Raw genomic sequence first — 21,515 nt, 5'->3', positions numbered from 1 at the left:
AAAAATGGGGCCAGCAAGAAATGTTGTCACAGGTAATAAGTTTTCTCTTTAGGTGTTTTAGAATCTAATTCCAGGTATGGGATGATCAAACACAAAGCACCCCATCTGAACCATTTTCCAGAGCTTAAATATCTCCAAATCCATTGCCTAGGCCACATATTTCCTAATTTATGTTGTCTTGTGAAATCCCTGTATCCTTCCTGCTGTAATTTTCCATTTGGAGAATTTCCAAATAGGATTTATTTCCTTCAAATTCAAGAGCAGTATCCAGCTGAAACCTCAGTGTTGAGAGGGGTCCAGAGTCACAGGTGAGTGTGTGGGAGAGAGCAGGATGTTGTGGAGGTGTGACATCCATCCATCCATCCATCCATCATCCATCCATCCATCCATTGATCCATCCATCCATCATCCATCCATCCATCCATCATCCATCCATCCATCATCCATACATTATCCATCCATCCATCCATCCATCCATCCATCCATCCATCCATCCATCCATCCATCCATCATCCATCCATCATCCATCATCCATCCATCCATCCATCCATCCATCCATCCATCCATCCATCATCCATCCATCATCCATCATCCATCCATCCATCATCCATCATCCATCCATCCATCCATCCATCCATCCATCCATCCATCAATCATCCATCATCCATCCATCAATCCATCCATCAATCATCCATCTATCATCCATTCATCCATCATCCATCCATCCATCCATCCATCTATCATCCATCCATCCATCATCATCCATCCATCCATCATCCATGATCCATCATCCATCCATCATCCAACCATCCATCCATCATCCATTATCCATCATCCATCCATTATCCATCCATCTATCATCCATCCATCCATCATCCATCCATCCATCCATCCATCCATCCATCCATCATTCATCCATTATCCATCATCTATCCATTATCCATCCATCTATCATCCCTCATCATCCATCCATCCCTCATCCATCCATCCATCCATCCCTCCATCCATCCATCCTCCATCCATCCATCCATCCATCCATCCATCCATCCATCCATCCATCCATCCATCCATCCATCATCCATCCATTATCCATCATCCATCCATCCATCCATCCATCCATCCATCCATTATCCATCATCCATCCATTATCCATCCATCCATCATCCATCCATTATCCATCATCCATCCATTATCCATCCATCCATCATCCATCCATCCATCATCCATCCATTCATCATCCATCATCCATCCATGATCCATCCATCCATCATCCATCTATCCATCCATCATCCATCCATTATCCATCCATCCATCCATCCATCCATCCATCCATCCATCCATCCATCATCCATCCATCCATCCATCCATCCATCCATCCATCCATCCATCCATCCATCCATCCATCCATCTATCCATCATCCATCCATCATCCATCAATCCATCCATCATCCATCCATCCATCCATCATCCATCCATCCATCCATCAATCCATCCATCATTCATCCATTATCCATCATCCATCCATTATCCATCCATCTATCATCCATCCATCCATCCATCCATCCATCATCCATCCATCCATCATCCATCCATCATCCATCCATCCATCCATCCATCCATCATCCATTATCCATCATCCATCCATTATCCATCCATCTATCATCCATCCATCCATCTATCATCCATCCATCCATCCATCCATCCATCAATCCATCCATCATTCATCCATTATCCATCATCCATCCATTATCCATCCATCTATCATCCATCCATCCATCCATTCATCCATCCATCATCCATCCATCCATCATCCATCCATCATCCATCCATCCATCCATCCATCCATCCATCCATCCATCCATCCATCCATCCATCCATCAATCCATCCATCATCCATCCATTATCCATCATCCATCCATCCATCCATCCATCCATCCATCCATCCATCCATCCATCCATCATCCATCCATTATCCATCATCCATCCATTATCCATCCATCCATCATCCATCCATTATCCATCATCCATCCATTATCCATCCATCCATCATCCATCCATCCATCATCCATCCATTCATCATCCATCATCCATCCATGATCCATCCATCCATCATCCATCATTCATCCATGATCCATCCATCCATCATCCATCTATCCATCCATCCATCCATTATCCATCCATCCATCCATCCATCCATCCATCCATCCATCCATCCATCATCCATCCATTCATCATCCATCATCCATCCATGATCCATCCATCCATCATCCATTATCCATCCATCATCCATCCATTATCCATCCATCCATCCATCCATCCATCCATCCATCCATCCATCCATCCATCCATCATCCATCCATCCATCCATCCATCATCCATCCATCCATCCATCCATCCATCAATCCATCCATCATTCATCCATTATCCATCATCCATCCATTATCCATCCATCTATCATCCATCCATCCATCCATTCATCCATTCATCATCCATCCATCCATCATCCATCCATCCATCATCCATCCATTCATCATCCATCATCCATCCATGATCCATCCATCCATCATCCATCTATCCATCCATCCATCCATTATCCATCCATCCATCCATCCATCCATCCATCCATCCATCCATCATCCATCCATCCATCCATCCATCCATCCATCCATCCATCCATCATCCATCCATCCATCCATCAATCCATCCATCATCCATCCATCATCCATCCATCCATCCATCATCCATCCATCCATCCGTCCATCCGTCCATCAATCCATCCATTATCCATCCATCCATCATCCATCCATCCATCCATCCATCCATCCATCCATCCATCATCCATCCATCATCCATCCATCCATCCATCCATCATCCATCCATCCATCCATCCATCCATCCATCCATCCATCCATCCATCATCCATCCATCATCCATCCATCCATCCATCTATCCATCCATCATCCATTCCCTAGTAGAGGGAATACACTGTCTGCACAAGGCCCTCGAGCAGCACAGGCTGGATGCAACAAGGCAAAGTCTTTATCAGCTTTATTATACAGGAAAAGTGCAGGAGAAAAATAATCCAATCTTTTAATCATGGTTTTATTGCATGACTCCAGCTCTGGGGATTGAAAGATAAAATTGAATTTGCATAAGTTGCTTGGCAGAATTAATGCCCTTTGTTGTTTGTTCTCTTTCCTCCCATTTGACCTTAGAGAGGTTAATAACTCTCATTTTCCTGTGATGTCAAATATTTCCACTCCATCACCCAGGAAGTTTTAATCATTCACAATCAGGGTGTTCTCAGCACATTTGGTATTTTATTTTCATCAGAAGATTTTCAAAGGAAAATTGCATTTCAACCAGGATCCTGGAGCCAAAGTAAACCTCCAAGGTTTACATCTGAGCCTATGAGATCATCTTTAACACAGTATTTAAAAAGGAAAATGATCCCATATTCAGCAAGATATTTGTTTTGTTTGTTTTGGTAAATGAGTGACTAAATAATTTCAATACATTCATAGCACCAAAAGTCATTTGTATGGTATGAGTCAATATGTACCTGCTGAGTCAATGTATCACAAAATACAAAATTTTTTTAACAAAAATTATTATTCAGTGAGTCAAGAGAATAAATGAATTAGCAGGGAGCAAGGTCTGCTCTGGGATCAAAAGTCACACTTCACATTTTACAGGGGTGAAGAATCAAGCCTACCCAGCCCTGGGCTTTGACTCTTTCTGCCCTGAGGTAACAGAGGTGCCAGGCCAGGAGTGAGGAGAAAACATTCATCTGCAGGAGAGAAGGTGGCTCTGCATCACATGCAGCAGCACAGAATTCCAGCCAGCATTTCTGGGTCAAATAATCCCCGTTGGAACTTGCTTTTCAGGAACACAACCATCTCCCTTCTGACAGCAGACAACTGCATGGTGTCCATTGACCCCACGATGCCTGCAAACACAGAGAGGTAAGCCCTGCTCACCTGCCCCTCCAAAGCTGGCTCAGCCCCAGGGGCTAGGGGTTGGCTCTGAGAAATGCTGACCCAGTGCTGGTTTGGAAGATTTTTACCTGTTAAAACAGGAGTAATTGTCTGAGGAAAAAAAAAAATACTGCTTTTAGGTGTTTAATGTAGAACATCTGTTCCCATCCCTCCCTGTTTGCTGTCAAAGCTCTGAGCTCTGCTGTTGCCCCACTCCTGATTGCTCTGCTAGGGCACAAGCAGCAGATTACTTGAAAAGCAAACAGCCTGAGATGAGTTTAGTCTGTTCCTTGCTGGCTTTGGCCCATATTTCATTATGATTTATCACTGCCATTGCTGTTACTGATACTGGGTGCTGCAGCCCCAGCAGCAGGGAGGGAGCTGCTGCACAGGACAGGACACAATCACAGAGCAGAAAGAGACTGTGGCTATTCCATCCCTAGAAGTGTTAAACAGCAGGCTGGACAGGGCTCTGAGCAACCTGGCATGGTGGAAGATGTCCCTGCTCATTGAAGGGGGTTGGAACTGGGTGATTTTTAAAGTCCTTTCCAACCCAAACCATTCTGTATTCTAGGATTCTCTTTCTAGTAAATCAAAGGGTTGTGTGTTCAGAAAAAGTGCCCACTGCTTATTCAAACTCACAGGTTTTAAGAGAGCTTAGAATACATTCAGATATTTTTTCCTGTTTCTCAGGGAGTATGGATGTGAACTGCAAACTGCATTTTGAGTGTTGCTTACATCAACCCTCTGTGACTCTTCCAGGTCTCCATACAAAGTGATACCAGTTGTGACTGAGCAGCTCTCAGGTAAAATGACCCTTTTGAACTGCATCTAATAAAGCTGAATTAAGTAAAGCTGGATTTGCAAACATTTGCATGTGGAAATTATGTGAATTTGCAAACATTTGCATGTGGAAATTCTGATGCAAAAACCCAAAGATGCCAGTGTCATGGTTGTAACTGCAGAAGAATAAGAAGTGTTTGATCACAGTGTTATGCAGAAAAGCTTAAAACCTGCCCAAATTTCAATGAATTTGAGGATCAGGTGAATGGCTGAGTCCAGTGCCTTGCTCTGGTCTGGCTCAGCATTCCTGATGCCCTGAGGAAAGTCTTGCATGGAGCTGTGGGGGTTTTTCAGGCAAGACAAATGAAAGCCTGTCCTGCAGTGTTTTGTTAAACCTGCCCATTCCTCAGCAAAGCCCTGCTGGAAAGCTGAGCACAACATTTGAGCCTCCTGTTATTTCCAAATGGCTGAGAACATAATTTCAGTTGTGTGCATGGTAGCTCTAAGTGTGATAAATATTTAAATTCACCTGACAAGATTAAAGAGGGCCTGGGTGAAAGAACACATCTGGAGCACATTCCCCAGCCACAGGCAGGGATGAAGTGCCACTCCTCCCACTTCTCTTTTCCTGACAGTATCACCCTCAGGCCAGCAGCTCTCAGACACTGCAGCAGAACACTGGCTTGGGGCAATTCCTGTGAGCATCTCGTGGTTTCTGTCACCTGTGCAGCTGCAGCTTCTCCTGCCACTCACATCAGGGCAGCCTGGACACTCTGGAGCCACGGGGAGAGGCTGGCAGGAGCTGCAGCAGGAGAGGAGATCAGCTGGGGACACTCCTTGGGGCAGCCAAATGGGAAGATAGGAGAGACAAAGGGCAGGAGGGTAGGATTGTCCTGGAAACACAGAATGCACAGGCAGAATGGGGGGAGACAGCAAGCCTGGGGCTGGAAAAAGCAGTGTGCAGGGGTGGGTGAGTTTGCTGAGATAGCAGAGATGATGTTTTGGTGTTCCCACCTCATCTTCTGGCTTAGGGTGCTGAATTATGGATGAAAACAGAGTGTTTGAAAGCACTTCTTCTAGAAGGGGAGGCACAGGGAACTGAGGCTGTTGTCTGAGACATCTGCACTGGCAGAAACATCTGGAAAAGGGGATGTGGGGAAGACAGAGAGGCAAGAGCAGGGAGATTGTGCATGCAGGGACCAAAGGTGAAGAGAGGGCAAAGAGAACACGGAGGGTAGGGAGAAGGGAAGAGCCTAGCCACAGTGAGACTTTAACAAGCCATAAACAGGTTCCATGTCAGTGATTGCCAGGAACAGGGAGTCACAGCCAAGGGACACGTGACTGCAAAGGGATGAGAGCTGTCTGCCAAACTATTTCCTTGTTGTGACAAACCCTGCTGCAGCAGCATCCCTCTCCTGCACACTGTTTGCATGATCTCATGAGGAAAGGTGGGGTGCAGCACGTGGGTCTGTGTCCCAGCTGGTGTGAGTAACCAGTCTGCCCCAGGACAGAGAAATGGGGCCAGCATGGCTCCACCAGGGAATGCCACTGAGTTACACCAGCTGGGAAGCTGATTGAGGGCCTTGCTAGAAAATACACTGTTTTTGAATGTAGTTTTTTATTCCTCTAACATGAAGCTAACAGTATATTTTTATAGGACCATGGATGACTTTTCACACTCTCCCCAGGCCCTCGTTTTTCATCCCCAGCTGCCAGCACATGGCTCTGCTCTGTGCAGAGCACAGCTCACTGTGTCAGCAAGATCTCTCTTCACTCCCTGCATTTCATAAAACAAGGATTTCCAAAGATCTGAGCTGAAAAGGACAAGAAAAATTCTGGCCATAGATTTCAAAACATAAGACAGAGTCTGCTATGGAAAGAGGAAGAAAGTTGAGCTGTGATGGAACTAATGTTCCTTGGTATCTTCTTCTCTTTCACGTGGCTTGTCATTAATCTTAAGCACTGCTGACATTTTGCTGACAGTAGGAAGAATAAACAGAGTGGGAAATTGTTCCTCTTCATTAAAAGAAAAAAACACAGCTCTGTTCTATTCTTCACTTCTCAGACGAGAAAGACTTCTCAGACTTCTGCCTGCATGATCCTACTCCCCAAAGCAACTCATCCAAATATGTGCCAAAAAAGGGGGTCACCCCAATTTTCACAGTGGTGGGAGGTAATGCACCTCTTTTCAGCAGCCTCCCAGGCAGCTGCAGAAGAATGACACAGGGAACAGAGGCTGTAAAAGGTGGGACTGGGAAATATAATCCTTTGGGAGGAAAAATATGAGCAGTGGCTTCTGTCCAGTAGAGGAGATATCCAGCAGAGGAGATATCCACCAGCATCCTGCTAAGGAACAATTCTTAATTTCCTGGCCACAGTCATGGGAGAGGGTTGGAAATAAAAAATAATATTCCTATAGAGAGTGTTGGATGCAGCAGCAATCAATGTGCCAGGGGTTCAGCTGTCTGCAAGTGTTAGGATTAGGGTCAGGGTCAGAGTTAGGATCAGGGTTAGGGTGAGAATCAGGGTCAGGGTGAGGGTTAGGGGAGGCCTGAGCTGGCTGGCTCTGAGCCTGCTGGATCACTCCCTGTCCCTCCTCCTATGGCCCTGGACCACCAGACACATGGCTATCCAAGCAGAGCATCACAACCCCTGTGGCAAAGCCTTTTCTCTGTGGTATTTAAATTTCCAGCCCCAATGAGTGGGCATCCTCTCCCTCCCAACAGCAGAAGGGCTCTGGTCTGTGTCCTCCTGGTGAAGCTGGCTCAAAACTCACCAATTGATGGCTGTGTTGTTGCTCTAATTAGTAGGCTTCAGGCACTTATGGATTTGATGGAGGTGACAATTAATTGAACAAACTTTATTAGCAGCACCCTCTTGGGGGATAAAATTGAAGTCTGTTGCATTTCTGACAATGCAGAGAAAAGAGTGTTGTGAAGGTCGAGTGAGCCTGACCCACTGTGGTCCTGAAAGGACAGGAAAACACCCACAGGGACTTTCCTACTGCTCCAAAGGTAGGGCAGCAAAGCCCAACAGTGGCTGCACTAGAGATCTGCAGGGATGCTTTTTCCCCTGGATAATTCAATACCAGAGTTCTTGTGCAGTTTGCTATTGCTAAAACGACAGAAGCTTGTCCCTGTGTCTAAATCTTCTTATTCTGGCATGTCTCTCTTCTCCTTTTGGAGTCTTGTTCCTGCCTGCAGTTCAGGCAAGACTGAGGAGGCAGAGACTGGGACAGAAAAATCCTCCTCCCACGTGCTGCTGCTTAGTGCACCCCACGTGGATGCAAGCACGGGGATGTGGCCAGCTCAGGATTGTTCACCTCATGGGGAATTTGCATGTGACAGCCCAAATTAACCTGAGCTGTGAATTTCATCAATCTGGGGCTCAATATGACAAATTCATGGATGTGGGCTTGGGCTTGAAATTCACCCCTTCCTGAGGCTTTTGTCCACCTGGCTGCTTGTGGGGATTTTTAAAATTATTTTAACTGCCCTGATCCAAGCAAACCACAGAAATTGAAATGCAGACAGAAGCCTGAGGCAGAAGCATTTGTGAGAAACAGGGCAGGAATTCACCAGTCTGATGCTGGCAAGGAAAGGGAGATGCCCATGCCCTCCCAGCCTTGCTTGGCCACAGCAGAAGGGACAGGGGGTGGCTTGGCTGCCACAGCCTGCTGAGGCTGGCAGGGTGGCAGAGGCAGCAGTGGGAGGATGGAGGTGGCTCCCTGGCCGTGATCCCAGAGGGTGAGAGGCTGGAGGGAGGGGCAGTGCTGAGCAGGGCAGTGGGTAATAAACCACCTGTGCCAGTGCAGGGTCACCTGAGCTGCTCCTGGTGCCAGTGTGGCAGGGAAGGTGTGCTCTCCCTGCCAGCCTCCCACCCGAGCACAGCAGGAGACACAGGAAAAACTGCTGCTCCCCAGCACCTGCTTCATTCCCAGAACCTGCTGGAGACAAGGCAGAGCTGCTCCTTTCTCCAGGGTGTGCTGGCCAAGCTCCCTGCTGGGCTTGGCAGAGGCCACAGGGCAAAGAGCAGGAGTCCCTGTGCCTGCAGAGCTGGGCAAGGAGCCTGGGGAAGCCTGGGCTGGCTGTGCCTGCCCAGCATTAACCATTGCAGCAGCTTCTGCAGGGATGGGCACGGCTCTAATTGTCATTTGTCAGCTGTAAAACACCCAGAGTTGTGCAAAAACCTGACCTGCTGAACAACTGTTTGTGAAGGTTGTGCATTCACAGTGCTGGTGGGAGGTGAGGGGGGAAGAAAGGGGTTTTTTGGGGATGCTTCAACAGGACCCTCAGTAAAATGCCCAGAGCTGCTGCTTGCAGTAGGATTTCCTTTTCAGAGAGGGAATCACAGCAAAACAAATGCAGCAATCCAGGTAAAAGGTGTCTGTGCACCTAGGGCTTCAGCCCTACCCAGAGGTTTAAAAAAACAGAAGGCAGAGGGTAATAAAGGGAGTAAAAGCACACTTAACCCTCCTGTTCTCCCAAGGAGGGGACAAGCAAGATTAAATAACGTCAGAGCAATGTCTCATTTTCTTCAGAAACAGGGGTTACCAGAGGTCTTCTCCTCGGAAAGGAACAGGGCAGAGAAATGGATCTTTGTCTCTTTAAGATGAGGCGAGCTGCCACTCTTAGTCATATATCTTTACTGCACCCTAGGGTTATAAAAACATACATCTTCATTTTGAAAGTCTTTTATTACATCCATAAACATCAGATTGCAGCTGACTGTTCCCTGGATGAGAATTTCCAAGTACTCCAAGTGAGTTTTGACAGGGGGAGGGAGTGAAAGTAAGATTGTTGGGTTGTGTTTTTTTTTTTTTTTACTGGAACAGTGTTTATAGGGAACTTGTCAGTCTCTGGCACGCTCCAGCCACTGTCAGAGGGCTGAGCAGCGCAGGAGGGAGAGGACACGGGTTTCTCTGCCTTCTCTGATCATTTTCTCTGTGGATTTGGTGCCATCCCAGGTGCTGCCCTCGGTAAGTTTTCCTCCTTTCTTAAATAGGACGCAGCGTTTGCTTTGTTGCAGCGCTTGGGTTTTGTGAGAAAACTGGAAAATAGGTCTCTATGAGAAGAACCAATCTCTGTTTTCTCTGCTAGCTGCTCTGCTGGAAGCAGGAGGGGGGATAAAAAAAAGGAAAAAAAGAATTTAAAAAAAAGAGGGAATTAGATCTGGGACTTTCAGAGCACGGAATGGCTCCAGTTTTAAGACACAGGGGTAACAGGCAAATTATTTTGACCAGCGATGTGAATGCTCTTGACAAGTATTGCTGACTTCTCTAATACCCCAGGAATTGCAAATCCTTTCAACAGGTACAAGAGCTATTATTTAGAAATGAATGGTAAATGCTGGGCTGTGTTTCTATCTGATGTGTTTTGCCTGGGTGATTGCACTCGTGAGGTGTTTTACTCCCTCAGGGAGGGACAGAAGTATCTGCAGAAATGCCATCAGGGTGTTTCTGTGTGGGTATAAATAAGTGTTCTGTAATCTGCTGTGTGTTTATGAGTGCACTCAGTGTTTTTTTTTCCTTGAGCACATCCCCAGTGCAGGAATCACTGCAGCACTTTGGGCCAGTTTGCATTAGCTGGTGGGGGAAAGAGGGATCAACCCCAAACAGCATCTCAGGGCTCAGCAAAGGTGATTTGTGCTTCCCCTTTCTGTGTGGACATGCTAAAAGATGGGAAAACATTGCTATCATACTTCTTCCTTCCTAAAGTGTGCTCTCCCTGGAAATCTGGTGTCCTTTTTCAAGGGATTGTTTGCTTTCCCCTGTGCTGGTGATTGCAATCCTGTGATTAAAGAGTCTGGGGTTTCACCAGGCTGATTTCCTGAGCTGGGGAACTGCTGCCACAAGGGCTCCCAGTGCTGCAGGAACTCAAGGAACAATGGGATCCTGACAGGAGCCCTGTGGCAGCTCTGTCCAAGCTGTGTTCTCAAGGGAAAGGGGCTGGGAAACTTGTGCCCTGCTGTGTCCATCCCCCAAACCAGGAAGGGCAGACCTCGTTCTGCAGGGACAGCACTTCGTCATCTCATGTTTGTGTGCAAGGCAGCACAGTCCTTTGGCTCTTGCTCCAGAAAAATTGGTCTCCAGGATAAAACTAAAAGGCAGGCTGGGTTTTATTTGGTGTTCATGAGCTGTGGTGTAGAGGCACTGAGTGTGAGCAGGAGCTTTCAAAAGCCAGGTGGGGCTCTGGGTGTCCCACCCAGGATCTGTGGAAGGATTTCCTCTCCAGAAAGTGCTGCCTTAAAACAAGCCACCTCTCAACCTCCCAAAAACAAACAGCTGGGAAACCCTGCCTGTGATCTGCAGGAAGAGGAAGGCAGGTGAGACAAGGAGTCATTCCCAAACCCTGTCACTCTTCAAAGGACTAAAACAGTTTTTTAGCCTCACCATCAGAACTGGAAGCCTGGGGACAACACTTTGCAGAAGGGTTGAGGACGTCTTCTTTCCTTTTCTATTTTTACTATCATCTCTCCTTTCTATTTTTTTTTTCAGAAAAAGAAGAATTGTTCCAGAATTTATTGGGACAGATTGCCGAGCAGTTCTCGAGGTAAGAAACTGAACATCATTATTAATTTAAAATGTGATTTCTTTTATCAGCCTGAAGTGAAATTTTCACAGGAGGCAGAGGGGCATTTAAGACATCTTTCAAATCCCACTCTGCCTGCCAAATTTAGGTCTGAGACACATTATTTCCTGCTGACAGCAATACAGTAGCTTAAACCAAAAGCAATTTTGGTGATTATCTTTGATCTGAAAAGGAGATCAAGTAGTAAATGCTCCTTCTCTCTTAGGAAGTAGAAGAAATGCTTCTTTGCTGAGCAGTCAAATAATCAGATTTTTTCATTTTTCCCTTTATCACCCAAAAATGTCTCTCCTTCAAGAGGATTTCTCAACATCTGTGTAGCTGCTTATTTAATCCCAGCTGGTTTCAATAAAACAGATCAGTCCCACCACAGCCCAGCAAATCTCCAGCATAACTCGACAGGGGGAGGAGGTTTCAGAGTGTGCAGACACCAAGACACTGCTCTTGGACAATTATGAATTATCAATTTAACAATTATCAATTTAACTTTGCTTCTCTGGGGGGGGTACAGTAGCAAGTCACTGCTGAGAGAGGGGGAGATGAAATGTTGTAGAGCCACAGTACATTCCCAGAGCCCTAAAAAATAAATAATCACTCATTAATTTTTCTGAAAATCAAACCAGGGTGTATTTTCTGCTCCAATGTCAGCATTTCTATGGAAAATTTGCTTTTCCTTATGACAAACATGGCTGGGCAGATCAATCATGGAGACACAAATATGGACATTTCTAGCAGAAGTTGTTAGCACCTAGGGTAGGCAGAGCATGAAATGTATAACATTAATACATGAGGGTTTTCTTTCCAGGGTTTTTAAAATCAACGAGCTAAAAACGGAAGTAGCCAATCACCTGGCAATGCTGGAGAAAAAAGTTGAATGTGAGTGTCCCTTTATTCCTGTCACAGTGGGAACTGGTGCCTTGTGCCCTCTGGCCTCTCCTGCTTCCACTTTCTCTAATCCTTTGTGATTTGGGGCTGTGAGCCCCAGAGGATGGGATGGTGGGAGCCTGTGGTGTGGGGAGCAGGGTGGGCTGCCAGCATCCAGAGCTGCTCCTGTCCTCCCTCCCCTGAGCTCTGGGGACACGTCCTGCTGTCCCCATGTCCATGTGGCAGAGGGTCTCCCCACCCACCTCCCCATCTCCTCCTCCTGTGTGTCCCATGGCCAGGGCTCTGTCAGCTCTCTGCACCTCATCCCTCTGCCCCCCTGATCCTCTGGCACTGGGGAGCCTCACCCCACCCTCACTGGGGGATTTGGGGTGTAATTCCAGGGGTAACACCCTCCTTCTGCTGTCACTCCTGTCCTTGCACCATGGCACGACCATAGTGCAACAGCCAAACTAAATTCATCCAGTCAATGAGCAAATTTCTGGTTTTTGGAGGGAATTTTGTTTCCCCTTGTGCAGCTTCTGAGTTGTTTCAGTGCATTGTGCAGAACACAGGAGGCAGGGAAGGGGTGTGAATAAGGTGCTGCCATCCAGTTGTGACTCCAAAGGCCACATCCTTGATGTCAGGAAAATTAATCCACAAACACCAGAGGTTTATGTCCAAAAAGGAGACAGAGGAGTCCTTTTTGCTTTATTGGAATAAAGGGAGAGGCCATGGGACATTCCCCTGGGATCTCTCAGATTTTTGGAGGACACAGCCTCCTTTTATTCTAATTTCCCAGCCTCATTTCCCTCTCTCTTTCCCACTGGCTGAGGTACTTGAGAGGCACAGACTTCCCAAACACCTGATACCTGAGATTCCCCTCCAATGTATAACCCTCCCTTTTAATTTTTAATTCTTACAGAATTCATAGTTTTTCCCCATTGCTTCTTTCATCTTCCAATATCTAATTTCATTTATCAGCAAACCTACAGTTTGTTTGTGAAGTCAAATATCTTTTCCCATTCACCATCAGTGGAACCCATCCCACTGTTTCTTTTATCTAACCTTATCTACCAGCAGACCTGCAGCTTGTTTGGAAAGACAAAAGTGACATTCCTCTCATTGGGGATGCTCAGTGTTGAAGTCAGGAGCAGGGAGAGCCTTTCCCAGCACTGCAGCTGCAGAATGAACTTTCCCACTAGAACTGTCTGGGAAAAAAAAAAAAAAAAAAAAATAATCTGGTTAATAGAAGAAGTTGTTTTCTTATAACTTCCCCTGACCAGAAGCCACCTTGACCCTGCAGCTGCTTGGGGAGAGTGATCCCTTTGTCAGCAGGGAGAGGAAGAAGTTTTTGCTGTTATTTGAAGAGCAGCTGCAGGGAAGCCTCTGGCCACTCCAGCCTCAGGCTGCTGGTGCTGAGGGATGTCCCTGGAGGGGGAAAACTGCAGCTTGCCTCCCCCAGGAAGGAACCCAGGTATGAATTCCTCCCTGTCTGTTTGGCTGCTGCTTCTGCCAAGGCTCTGCTGGTTTATTCTTTGACCCAAAAAATAACGAGAAAAGAAAAATGAGCTCAGTCTCTCTGCATTTTCAGTGACCAACTCCACTCCTCAGGGCTAAATGCCATGGGTTAGAGCAAGTGAGGTAAGCTGTGGGTCTCTGTATGCCCTTGGCAGCCCCAGAAGCAGCTGTTCCAGCCAGCCAGGGGCTGCTTTTGGCCTCTGGTGACCCCCTGGGATCCCTGCACACACCCACAGCCCAGCAGGGAGATAACCAAGGCATTCATGCCACTCCTGGCAGGAAAAAATTGAGCCCCTCCCCACTTGTAGTAGTTTAGATTTGTTAATTTTAATATATACTTTTTTTTTTTTTTTCTGTGAAATAGAATTAAGAGCAAAAGCAAGGCAGGTTTAAAACTTAAAGGACATAAAGAAAAACTTTATTAATAACATAAAGAAATAATAAAAATTCAGAAGAAAACTTTTAAACCACTTCCTCTTCCCCTCCTCACACTTTCTTTTCTTTTTAAACAACAACATACAGAAACACTTTAGTTAGTTGTTAATTTAATTTTTTTTTTTTGTTTACTTTAGGGAGAGGAATTTTTTTTGTTTTGGGGTTTTTTTTGGGGGGGGGTTGTTTTTTGGTTTGGTTTGGGTTTGTTTTTTTTTTTTTCTGTTGTTGTTGTTGTTATTTTTTTGGCTATAGAGATTTTTTTTTTTTTACCAGAAAAAAAACCCCAGTTTTTCAATGCACAACCAAAACCAGCACACACCCCAGCACTTCATTGCTGGTTTAGGGAAGGCAGCCTGCCCAGAGCTGCTGTGCCAGGCAGACTGAGCCAGTTCCCTTCTCCCCAGAGGAGGTTCTGTCCCTGGCTCCCACTGCTGATGGATGCAGCAGCTGATGGAGCAATCTGTGGGCAGGAGCTGCCTGTCTGCAATGCCCCCATCTGCTCCAAATTGGGCTTCCAGGGTTTGCAAGAGCCCAGCCTGCAGCATTCTGAGATAATTCCCCAGGCTGTCATGTTTAGGAGGCAAAACCGTGGGAGAGAGGGAGTGTCCAACTTCCCTGCTGGAGCTGGGCTCCCAGAGGTTGCTCTGAGTGTTTCACTGCTGGATTCAGCCCAAGGACTCCTTTAGACAGCACAGGGTCTTTTCAGAATTTCTCACTGCAGAATAATGTAATGGGCCCTTGACATGGCCATTTATCATTTGCAAGCCTAATGTGGAAAGAATTGTGCTTTTATTTTGCTTTTTCTCCTGCCTCCTTCAGAGATCCTTTTTCCACTTTCACATGTGCTCTCCAGGATTTCTTCCCCAGAGGGGATCTTGTGTGTGGGGATAAGTGCTCATGACAGCACTGCATCTGCACCTCACATGAAATGTTCTCAGCTTCCTTCTGGAGACCTCACCAGAGATGTGTTTTCAGGGAGCCAAACCTTTTAGCTGATTTTTAAATCCCAGCTAAAGCTTGTCACTTTCCTTTGGAAAATGAGTCCATGCAGAGCAAGCACTGGGAATGTTTTCTCCTGTGGCTTGACTGACTGCACAGCAGCCCACACAAGAATAAGGAAGCTGGGAAAAAAAAACCCTTTGCAATTTTTAAGTACTTCACATCTACCTTAAGAAAATAATTGTGTAAATTCTCTGCACCCTCTGAGATATTTGGGATGAAAACCAAAGAGATGTAATATGAAAAAATGCTCAGGGCTGCCACTTTGCACTAGAACTCTCCCTGCAGTTTCCTGCCCCACTTCCCTGGCACTCTGATAACTCTGCTGGGCTCCCACTGCTCCAAACAGGCACTGGCCACCAGCTGGACACCTTGGCAAATGGAATTTCTCCCAGGTGAATGCACCAGTGCAGCACAGGGTCAGCTGAGCATCAGCTGCTGAGCAAAGCATCCAAAAAAATGTTCAGGCAGGTGTCCAGAATGAAGAGATCCAAAAAGCAGGACAGCAGCTTGCCTGCATCACCCCACTGTGATCACCAAAAGAAACTGCCTGTAAGAATGACAGACAAAAAAAATATAAGTGTCCAAATAGGATTTTTAAGAGGAGGGCATCCCTGAAAGCAAAGATAAACCAAACCAACCCCTTTCCCTTTCCTCTCCTAATATGTGCCATCCTGGGCTTTGTTCATACACATTTCTCTCCCTTTTCCCAGTTCCAGCTGCAATCTTTGTTGTTACTCTCATAAAGGAAAACAAACCTGAGATCTCTGCTTATCTCCAGAGCTGTGCCCTTCAAGGCAGGGTTTTATCACTTACATGCTGTTCTCCAGATAAGTGTGATCCAGACTGTGATTTTCTGAGAAAGTTGCTGAATACTGATTTTCTGATTGCACTCTCTTGAGTTCCCCAGCCATGGCTCATCCTTGCAAACACCGAGTTCAGTAAACAAATGAGCTGTGAAATGATTGCATGTGAATGACATGGGCGTAATAAATGGTTCTGTGTCCTTGATCACGCTGACAGTTCAGCCAGGGGGAAAGAAAAAGGAGAATTATTCTCACACTCTCACTGCACTGGGCTCTCTCAGCTTCAGGGGATGAAGTGCCCTGCTGCATAAAAAGGCAATCAAACTTTTTGCCTCGTGGCTCTCACAATTACATACAGAAAGGAAATATAGGATTTTCTGTGCTGCATGTAGAAATAACCTTTGATTACAGAATTGATCGGCAAAAAGAAGTGACAGGATTTCAATAGTTATAAAAAAAAAATCTATAATTAGAGCTGAATTTTCAACATTTTGCTCTCCCTCCTGCATTCTCACTTTGGTTTTTCTGTATCCAGCAATGCCTCTCAGAGCTCCTTAATGCTCTGCATGAACTTCTAAATTAAAACCTTTTATCTTAATGGGAATTCTAATCCTACGTGTTTGCATAGCCACGCTTATCATCCCATCATGGGAGTGGGTTTTTTTTTTTCTGCTCAGGATTTCCTCTGCCTCGTGCTCTGCAGCAGAGAAGTAAAGGCACCAGAGGAGCTGCCTGCTGCTGTGGGAAAGCTGAGATGTTATAGCATATATATATAATATATAATTATAGCATATATACAATTCAGAGAATTAAAGTGCTGTTATCTGCACTGGCAGCAGAGAATTCCTGTGGGTTCCCAAGGTCTTTGGCAGCACCTGCACGTGGGAGAGCCTGTGAGAGCTGGGATAACCCCACTGGCAGAGCTCTCTGAAACTTTGCACCACTGTGGAAGGAGATCCTGCGACTTTTCACCGTGGTAACAGCCCTGCTGTTTCCCTCTGTTGGCAGTGGAAGGCCTGAAAGTGGTGGAGATTGAGAAATGCAAGCGTGACATTAAAAAGATGAGGGAGGAAATGGCAGCAAGGAACAGCAGGTAAGTTATGCTTGGGACCCAACCACAGCAGTAAGTGTCTGGTTTCAAACCCTAATGCAACATTTCCACAGAATTATCTCCTGGGCTTAGAAGTAAAAGAGTGAGGAAACCAATAACCATCAAGGACAGTGGCTTTAATTTACCATTTGAAGATTTATAGCCATTCACCAGATAAATTAGTTTGGGCCATGGGAATAGACAAAAAGGTCTTGGGAGTTATTTGTCACCACACAGAATTGGAATTCTTCATCCAGATTTACTGAGAGAGAGAATGGGAAAAGAACTTCTGCACAGTGCAGCCTTTGGTTGGGAACCAGTTAGCACTAAATCAGCTCCAATACATTCTGGGAAATTACCAAATAAATGTGTAGCAGTTCCTCTAATTATGATCTCATGCTATTATAAATCATCCGTTTCAAATTCAACGAGAAATTGGGAATTTGCTTTCTGATGCAAAGGCTGGTTGTGATGTTGAAGCTCAGTTTTGCTGTAATTAAAACAGCAGGAGAAAAAATTGCATTAGGTACAGTGTGTGGTCTCAGCTGGAAAATGCCCCCTGTGCCACTGAAGTGCCCCACTAGGACAAACAAATCATCACTGTGAGGCTGGGAATTTTTCTGGGAAGGTTGCTGGAGAGGAATATAGCATGCTGCTCAAAATGTGAAGGGGATTTTTCTCAGCAAATGTTGTCTTGACAATCTCAGGGTCAAATTGTCTGACCTTTAATCAAAACTCTTTCCTAATGGGGGCAATGGGAGACGTGCTAAAAGGTTCAGGCTTTATAATCACTCGATTTTGTAAATGTTGCCATGCAAATATGTCAGGAGGCACAATGACAATTCATTCCCATGAAGTCCAAGGCCAAATTCAGCTGTCATATTAGCATAAATGCAGAGTAACATTATTAACCTCAGATGTGTGCCTCAGATTTGTCCCAGCAGGGTGGAATGCACTTTGCCCTGTGACTTGCATCATTTCTGTTGGGGTGTGTGGAGAAATCTCATTAGAAAAATCCAAGCCCAGGCTGGCAGCAAAAACAAGAGCATGTGTGCTGATTTGTGATGTGGGAAACGTGTGTGCCCATGTGTCTTTCCTTCAGCTGTGGCAGGCAGCTGGCAGAGCTGAGCACTGATGCACAGGTGGACAAGGAATTAGATCCAAAAAAAGAAATTATAACAAGTCTGTGTTGCTCAATTGCCACCACACCACATCAGGAAGTACAAGGCTGTCCCAGCAGCCAAGACAAATTCCCATCCCAGATCCTGTCACCTCCCCATCTATATTTTGTGGTCCAAACAACAACCTGTTGACAAGAAAAGCTGGGATGGGGGTTGTTCCTTCTGCTCAGTGCATCCAGCTCCAGCTGGGATGTCACCTTCACTGAGAGCTCATGGTGAGATGTGACAGGCTCCAGAAGCCAGAGACCAGCAAGGCTGTGGGGCTGGAAAGCTGTGGTTAGATGGGTGTGGGCTCAGCTGGGCTCAGACACCCCCTGGCTCTCTCTGAGCTCACACTCAGCTGCTCTCTGGAGCAGGACTCTCTCTGCTCAGCATCCCCGTGCTGCTCTGTCCATATGGCTCTGTCACAGCTCCTCTGGGCTACCTTGAGCTGCATTTCCCTCCTCCCAGCTGCTCAAAAGCTCCTCCTGCTTGCCCAGAATTGTGCCCATGATTATCTGCACTCTTGGGCTTGGGACCTAAAGCAGCAGCTGGATGTGAGGAGAGGATGCTCCTTGGTGGCTCCTATCAGCAGCTGAGGAATGAGCTGTGGTTCTTTATTCCCAAGCCATCACAGCAGCCAGGTCACCAGCCTGTGGTGGCCCCAGCCTTGGGATGCTTCACCCCAGGGTGGCTGAGCAAAGCCTCTCCTCTTGGCATGAGATTTGTGCAGGAACAGAGGCATCCCAGGGAAGTGGAAATGTATTTGCTCTCATTTAGACCTGACATCCCTTGTGCAGTGTCATTTGCTAGATAATGCATTGTGGTTGCAATTAGGGATCCCATCTAAATTTAATTAATGTACATAAATAGGTGAGTGCCTGTGTTCCTTCAATAAGATCACAGTGTACACAGCTGCATGGATGTTTGCCTATTCTTATATTTGCTGTTGCATTACCAAATGAGAGAGTGAGGCTGGGCAGCCAGGTTATAAAAGCACAGTGAACTGTGCACCTCTCTGTTCAGAAGAGCAAGCAGCTCCATTTGCATCCTCCTCAAATTGCTTTTTTTTTTTTTTTGTTTGTCTGCTTTTTGCACTCACCACTGGCAGATGCTAATAGCATCATGGTGTCATTTAAAATCATGATCATTTGCAGATACAGTTTTACATTTGTGAAGGTCTGATGCATCCTGGCTCTGCTGTGTTCCCCCAGTGTGCTGGGATGAAGGCTTCAATATCCTACTACAGCTGGGAATTAGAGATAGCTGGCTGACCCTCAGCTAACCCTGGCAGTCAGCTCCAATTAGGGCAAGGAATGCCCCAATCTCACTATTTTTATCCTACTAATACCCCACACAGTGGAGTTCTGAGGAAACAGCTTTAGAAATGATTAAGACAGCTTTTCATCAACTGAGAATCTTCTTAAAACAGGACAGGAAAAGGCAGCTGAAGTCAGCTGACCACCATGAGCTGTAAAATGACATAACTTTCATAGGATTCAGACACTGCCACCAGAAATGACAGCAGACATCAATGTTTAAAGAAGGAAAGAGACCTGGACTAATTCTCAACAGAGAAGAGAATCACTCAAAAGAGATACAATGCAAAATACAATAATCAAAAATGCACAGACTGAATTAATGGAATGCTTTGCTTGGCTTCTTCTGGGAGGTTTCTTTTTGCTTCCTTTGGCAGGGTGCTTGAAAACTGAGAGAGGGTAATCCAAATGTTAGGACTCTAGGGATAAATCCCTGGAAGTGCTCAAGGCCAGATGGGATGGGGCCCTGAGCAACCTGACCTAGTGAGCAGCATCTCTGCCCATGGCAGGCTGGGTGGGGCTGGATGGTTTTTAAGGTCCCTTCCAACCCAAACCATTCCATGCCTCTAAAAATGCAGAATGCAAGAAGATCAGCCCCACATGAGAGTTAATTAAGTCCATGTGGAGCTACCTGGGAAAAGCCCTGCAAGGCCATCAAATCCATCCTGTGACAGATCCCCACCTTGTCACCAGCCCAGAGCACTGAGTGCCACATTCAGACCTTCCTTGGACACCTCCAGGGATGGGGACTCCAAACCTCCCTGAGCAGCCCCTTCCAATGCTTGGCCACCCTCTCAGTGAAGGAATTCTCCCTTTTGTCCAGTTTGTCCCTTCCCTGGCACAGTTTGAGGTGATTTGGGAGAAGAGCCTGACCCTCATCAGGGAATTTCAAAGAGTGATAAGGTTCCCCCTGGGCCTCTGGTCAGATGGAAAAGCATCAGCTTGGCTTTTCCATCTGCAGAGGAAAGAAGAGAAGATAACTGGCAGTGTTAATAACCAGGCTAGTGTTAATTACCTGTAATTGCTGGCAGTGGCTCCCTCTCTCCAGGATCAGGGAGCCAAGCAGAGCTGTTTGCCAAGTCTGTGCCTCTCTGCTGCAGTCCCATGTGAAAGGCAGCTGGCAAGGAGCTCTCACCATCAGAGTGAAACTCTTATGGGCTGTAGCAAGGCTCAGTGGGTGCCTTCAGCAGGAAATCAGCACAGGTGTGCCCATGCCCATAGCCAGGGTGGCTCCTGGAGAAGGATGCCATGGACAGCAAGCTGCTCACTGGAAGTTCCTTGGTTTAAGGAGCAGTGGTTGGGTATCCATGGATACATGCCTGAACTCAGATGCTTCTCTCCTGGATGCAAGTAGATTGAGAAAAGGCAACACAGGTGTTGTACAAGGGGAGAAAGTCCTAGGGATGATCACACTTTCAAAGCATTTGAACAGCACTGCATTGGAAAGGGAGAGGTTGTGGGGTGGGGTTGCTCTCTGAGGGGTGGCTACTGGGAGCCCAGAGCACTTCTGGCACTTTTTTTGAGTCACTGTGCTTCTGTTCCCTCAATGTTAAGAGAGGAATATTTCCTTTCAGGACTAACTGTCCCTGCAAGTACAGCTTTTTGGAAGAAAGCAAGAGGCCAGCTCCCCGGCGGGATGTGCCATCCTACCCAAAGGTACCACACAGTCCCTGCTGCTCCCACATCCCTCCTCAGGGCTGCCATCCTGACAAGTGCTGCTTTACAATGCCTGACTCCTCAGCCATTGATTCCTGGTTATTCTAAATCCAAAGTCTGATCCAAAACTCCTGAGAGCCAATGGAAAAAGCTGTCAGTTGCCCACGGTGACTTAAAGTTTAATTCTCAGTAGTCTTTAATACTTGAAAGCTCATTAGTGTTTGAAATGTTAATGAACATTGTGCATTCATCAACATTTAACACTCTTTTGTCTGGTTATATTTGTTTATTCTCCACGCTCATAGCAACAATCAAAAACAC

The 21,515-nt window shown here is 46.2% G+C and overlaps 1 protein-coding gene across 5 annotated transcripts in view; it reads left to right on the top strand.

Moving 5' to 3' along the window:
* Window positions 1–21,515, top strand: part of PDE9A (phosphodiesterase 9A) — a 53,091-nt gene that overhangs the window by 14,231 nt on the left and 17,345 nt on the right. Inside the window, exons 3-8 of one of the 5 annotated variants that reach the window (XM_079297650.1) lie at window positions 3,888–3,965; window positions 4,740–4,783; window positions 11,257–11,311; window positions 12,153–12,223; window positions 16,978–17,062; window positions 21,113–21,194. In XM_079297650.1, the coding sequence (XP_079153776.1) occupies window positions 3,888–3,965; window positions 4,740–4,783; window positions 11,257–11,311; window positions 12,153–12,223; window positions 16,978–17,062; window positions 21,113–21,194 (415 nt within the window). Of the gene's footprint in view, window positions 1–3,887; window positions 3,966–4,739; window positions 4,784–9,389; window positions 9,522–9,602; window positions 9,739–11,256; window positions 11,312–12,152; window positions 12,224–16,977; window positions 17,063–21,112; window positions 21,195–21,515 lie in introns of those variants that run through there. The other 4 variants (XM_079297652.1, XM_079297651.1, XM_079297654.1 and 1 more) reach the window with 4 other exon arrangements.

The sequence above is a fragment of the Erithacus rubecula genome, assembly GCF_903797595.1.
Source record: "Erithacus rubecula genome assembly, chromosome: 1".
Taxonomy (NCBI): domain Eukaryota; kingdom Metazoa; phylum Chordata; class Aves; order Passeriformes; family Muscicapidae; genus Erithacus; species Erithacus rubecula.
The sequence above is the reverse complement of the archived record's forward strand: the minus strand, read 5'-3'. Positions and strand labels throughout refer to the sequence as shown.